The sequence below is a fragment of the Bubalus kerabau genome, chromosome 12 (assembly GCF_029407905.1).
Source record: "Bubalus kerabau isolate K-KA32 ecotype Philippines breed swamp buffalo chromosome 12, PCC_UOA_SB_1v2, whole genome shotgun sequence".
Classification (NCBI taxonomy): domain Eukaryota; kingdom Metazoa; phylum Chordata; class Mammalia; order Artiodactyla; family Bovidae; genus Bubalus; species Bubalus kerabau.
In genome coordinates, this window is record NC_073635.1 from 34,515,432 (window position 1) to 34,520,245 (window position 4,814).

Here is a 4,814-nt window from a genome sequence, read left to right on the forward strand (position 1 = left end):
TGGGAAAGGCATGAAGAGTCATGAAGTCCAGTATGGCTGATGGGAGAGATCCGCGTTTTGTGCTGGCGTGGCTTTCTTTGTCCATGTGGGGGTTTCGATCCTCGGACTGGGCTTCTGGAAAGAGCGAGCCAGGAGGAGGATTCTGAAGGTGGGTGAGACAGGATGGAATTTGCATTCCGAGATTACTGGCCTTTAATTTCTGCAATCAGCTCGCGGCTCTGCCGCAAAAAAGCCGCAGGACAAAGCCGAGCCGGCCGCGAAGTGGGTTAGGGCGTTATATAAGCCCCGGCGGGAGGGGAGACAGCCCTCTCCGCGCTCCGCAGGCGGATGCAGAGCGCGGGTGACCGCGGGCGGGCGGGGGCCGCGCTGACGCCGGGCTGCTCGCGTCGCCATGGAGACGGGCGGGCGCGGCGCGGCTGTCAGCGGCGGGCGCGCGGCCGCGGGGGGCTGCGGGAGGAAGGCGCGGGCCGCGGCCGGGACCCTCGCGGTAGAGATGGACTTGCATTGTGATCGCGCCGCCGAGCCGCCGGCCGCCGAGCCGCCGTCGGGGAAGATCAACAAGGCCGCCTTTAAACTGTTCAAGAAGAGGAAGCCGGGCGGCGCGATGCCCAGCATCTTCGGGGTCAAACACAAAGGGGACGGCAAGGGCGCGGGGCCGGCGGGGCTGGTGCGCAGCCGGACGCACGACGGGCTGGCCGAGGCTCTGGCGCTGGAGGGCGGCCGCCGCGAGGAGCCGCGCGCGGGCGGCGGGGACGGGGCGCGGCCGGGCCCCGCGGCCCCCCGGGCGGCCCCGGGAGGCGCGGGCCCGGCGGCCGGCGGCTCGGTGGCCAAGTCTCACAGCTTCTTCTCGCTCCTGCGGAAGAACGGGCGGCCCGAGAGCGGCGGGGCGGAGCAGGCCGATGCGGGCAAGGCCGGTGGCAGACAAAAGCGGGGGCTGCGGGGGCTCCTGGGCGGCGTGCGCTGGCGCAGGAAGGACCGGCGGCCCCAGGACTCGGCGCCGGCGGGGCGCGCGGGGGCTCCGGGCGGCCTGGCGCGGCCGGGCTCGCTCACCGCCAGCCTGGAGTGCGTCAAGGAGGAGGCGCCCGCGGCCGCACGCCAGCCGGAGCCAGCAGGTGAGCCCGCGGCGGGGGAGCCCGAGCCGGCCTGCGCCCCGGGAGAGGGCGCCTCGGGGCCCGGGCGGCGCGCCGAGCGGCCCCGCTCGCCCCCCGAGCCCGAGCCGCGCGCCGGGGAGGGCCGGCCGGCCGAGGACGCCGCGGGGCCCGGGGCTGCGCCGGCAGAGACGGTGCCCCGGGCAGATTCCAAAGGCGGCCGCGCTCCCGCCGCCCCCGACCCTTCCTCGGTCGATCCGCCCTCCGACCCATCGGCCGATCGTATTTGTCTGATGTTTTCTGACGTGACTTCACTGAAAAGCTTTGACTCTCTTACAGGCTGCGGAGATATTATCGCAGACCCCGAGGACGAGGCCGGGCCCGGCTGTGCCAAGCACGCCCCCGGGCCGGGCCAGCCGGGCCCCGCCACAAAGCCGCCGGGCGTGGTGGCCTACCAGGGAGGCGGGGAGGAGATGGCGAGCCCGGCCGAGGCGGACGACTCGTACCTGCAGGAGTTCTGGGACATGCTGTCCCAGACCGAGGACCAGGGAGAGGGGCCCCAGGGAGGAGCGGCCCCGGCGGCGGCGGCGGCTTCCGACGCGCAGGTGGCTCCAGAGACCCCCAAAGAAGCCAGGTGTGCGGAAGTGACCAAGGACGCGTCCTCGGTCAAGCGCCGGAGGCTTCACCGGGTCCCCACGGAGCTCCCCCCGAAGGAAGAGCCCAAGCACCCGGACAAGGAGCCGCAGGAAGGCGTCCCCAACAGCGACGAGGGCTACTGGGATTCCCCCACCCCCAGGCCGGAGGAGGACGGCGGCGCGAGGAAGACGGGCCTCCCCAGGGACAGCGACAGCGGCGACGCGCTCCACGAGCCCTGCGCCGCCGAGCCGGATCGAAGCCCCGCGGCCCTGCCCGCCGCCCCCACTGCCAGCGAGGAGACATCCTGCTCGTCCCGGTTAAAGCCCGTGTCTCCGGTCACCATCACCTGCCCCCTGCGAACGCCGGGGAGCCTGTTGAAGGACTCCAAGATCCCGGTCAGCATCAAGCATCTGGCAAACCTGCCATCCAGCCACCCGGTGGTGCACCAGCCACCAGCCAGGAGCGAGCTGCCCAGAACCAAAATCCCGGTGTCCAAGGTGCTGGTCCGCCGGGTCAGCAGCCGGGGCTTGGCTGGGACCACCCTCCGGGCCGCGGCGTGCCACGATAGTGCCAAAAAGTTGTGAGGTCTCCGAGGCCGAGGTGGAGGGGTCGCATGTCGAGGAATACAACTTTGTCTGGAAACTGCTAGGACAAATGTTGCATCCCCAGAGAAAGGCCTTGCCGACAGTCTCCACTCAGAGCCTGGACCCAGGAGCTCTGCCCCCAGGCAGGGGAATGCTGCACAACGGGATTCCCCCTTCAGATAATTTCCTGAGGATTCTTTTCAAGCACTTTTTTTCCCTTTTTTTAACCTTTTTAAAAATCCCACCCCCCCACTTTCTTTTTTTTCTTTATTGCACCGAACGTTCGGAAGTCACCTTTACTTGCCTTTGCAGAAAATAAGACAACCCAACCTAAGGAAGCATCATGCCATGATATTTGGCTGTGTCACCATCCAGCGGGCCTCCAGGAACCATCTGAAGAACCAGAGAGGAGCCCTCCTCTTCCTGACACTTTACTTCCTTATTTTCCTTTTCCTTTCCAGGGAAAAAAAAGAAAAAACAAAAAAACAAAAAAACACCCTTTGCTGTATCACTGTGTGGGAAACACCTACAAAGCTGAAAGAGCCAGGTACTTACCCGATGAGCAGAGGCAGGACTGATGGGCAGAAAACCTGCTGTACTTTCAGTTGCTAGGTATGCAAATAGATATATATCTACCACTAAATGATCACAGAGTTTGGGTTTGGTGGGTTTATTTAGATCATTTGTTTGGGGAGAAATAAAAACCTCAGCAGAGCAGGGTTGTTTTTTTTTTCCTCTCTCTCTCTTTTTTTATTTCCCCACCCAGTGCAGAGATGAGGACCAGGGCAAGATTTCACTAAATGCCAACAGACAGTGTTTTAGCATTTATGAACTGTAACCTTTTCATGTGTAGATAACGCATCTTTTACAGATTATCCAGCTGTTAACCTTTTATAATCTGTCAGTAACCTCCAGTTTAAAATCTGGTTTTATAGCTAGACACCGTAACCGCTCCCAAACCATTGATGTTCTTTTATGTACTGTAAACAGAAGCAGTTCTCTTTTTGTTTTATAAGGGTTCTCTGCCTTTCAGTGTAGGGGAAAAAAAAAAATCTATTGTGTTGATGTCCCAAAGGAATGCCTTGTCTTGGGTAAAAGTCTGTTTCTCACCCTGGACCCTGGTTTTCAGAGATTTTTACCTTGGTTATAAAAATTTCGGATTCAACCGTGTCTCAGTATGAGGAGTCCAAAACGAGGAACACGTAAAGAAAAACAATAGAAAATGTAGTTTTTTCATTGACTTCTTTATGTCTTAGGACTGAGCCACATATGTTAAGAATATGACACTGGGAAACTTATGTATCGTTAACATTGTGTGCCAAGATTATTTTTGAAAAGTGGTTTACTTATATGTGTGTTTTCTGTTATTTTAGATGAAGCATTTATTTCAGAAAGGGTTACCATATGCCTCAATAGTTTGAATGATAAACTGAAGTCTTTCCTAGAATGCTATTAGGGTCTAATGGTTATAAAATATCTTCTTTGAAACATTTCAGTGTATTTAATCAAAAGATCAGAGCTTCTATTAGGAGATGGTTCATGGTATCGGGGAGATTCGTATTCAAGTGAAACCATACACACATAAAAGACATGCACGCTTCTCTCCAACTCTCATTTTCCAGGGAGGTTCCCTAAGTAATGAACTGATAGTACATGCTTGTTAAGTTTGTTTTCTGTTTTATAAAAGAAAGAATAAGGCAAGTATATGAAGATCTATTTTAATAATATGAAAGAAGTCACAAAATAAACAGACATCAAAGGGATAAAAATCCTAGCCAATAGCACAAAGCAGGTTGTTCCCCATTTTAAACCTGCAATGACTCCATTAGAAGAGGTGGTAGAGATTGACTGAATTTATTTATTATTCAGATTACTGGCTTTTCTTGCGTTGTGTCAGATCCTTAATGTTATTTCAAAGTAGTGTTTTAATATTTAATTTCCTATGTCTGTCGATGAGCTCTCGTAGGCTGACATAGCCTTAAGCACTCTGAATACACCACCAGGAATTCATAAAGCAGCTCACACGTGCTCACGCACTCAGCTGTGCACAACCAACAGACAAAGGCGTTCACCATGAACTTGGAGATGTCTTAGAGATTAGTTTTGTCTTGAGAAAGGGATTTGAATTAGATTCAATGCTGATCATACTACTTAGACTCAAAATATGTCCATTTCCCCCTAGTGAAGGGGAGGGAACATAAATTTTATTTCTAGCTGTAAAACAAAGGATCTTTATTTTCTTCCTGTGCATCTTCGCAGGGGTTATAGTCTCCCCAGCCTGAATCCCTGACAGAGTTCTGTTTGTTCAGTAGCACAGGGAGGGTAGAAAGCCCTGAAGGACTGATGAGAATATTGTAATAGGAGGACAACCTATTTATCTATTTTGTAAGCACTGGAACAAACTAGTTTTGCTTTCACAGTTTTGGGACTTGTTTCTACATTTGTACCTCTGTGTTGGGTCTTCTTTTATTAGCAAAGAAAAATGTCAGCAAAGTTTACCTTAATT

General features: G+C 55.0%; 1 protein-coding gene across 1 annotated transcript; it reads left to right on the forward strand.

The window, feature by feature from the left end:
* The first annotated feature begins 243 nt into the window (after window positions 1-243).
* On the forward strand, window positions 244-3,647 carry AMER2 (APC membrane recruitment protein 2). The gene is made up of 2 exons (XM_055541853.1): window positions 244-1,136; window positions 1,425-3,647. Exons 1-2 carry the CDS (start codon window positions 392-394, stop codon window positions 2,306-2,308), a joined length of 1,629 nt encoding a protein of 542 aa, XP_055397828.1. The 5' UTR covers window positions 244-391; the 3' UTR covers window positions 2,309-3,647.
* Window positions 3,648-4,814: the final 1,167 nt, after the last annotated feature.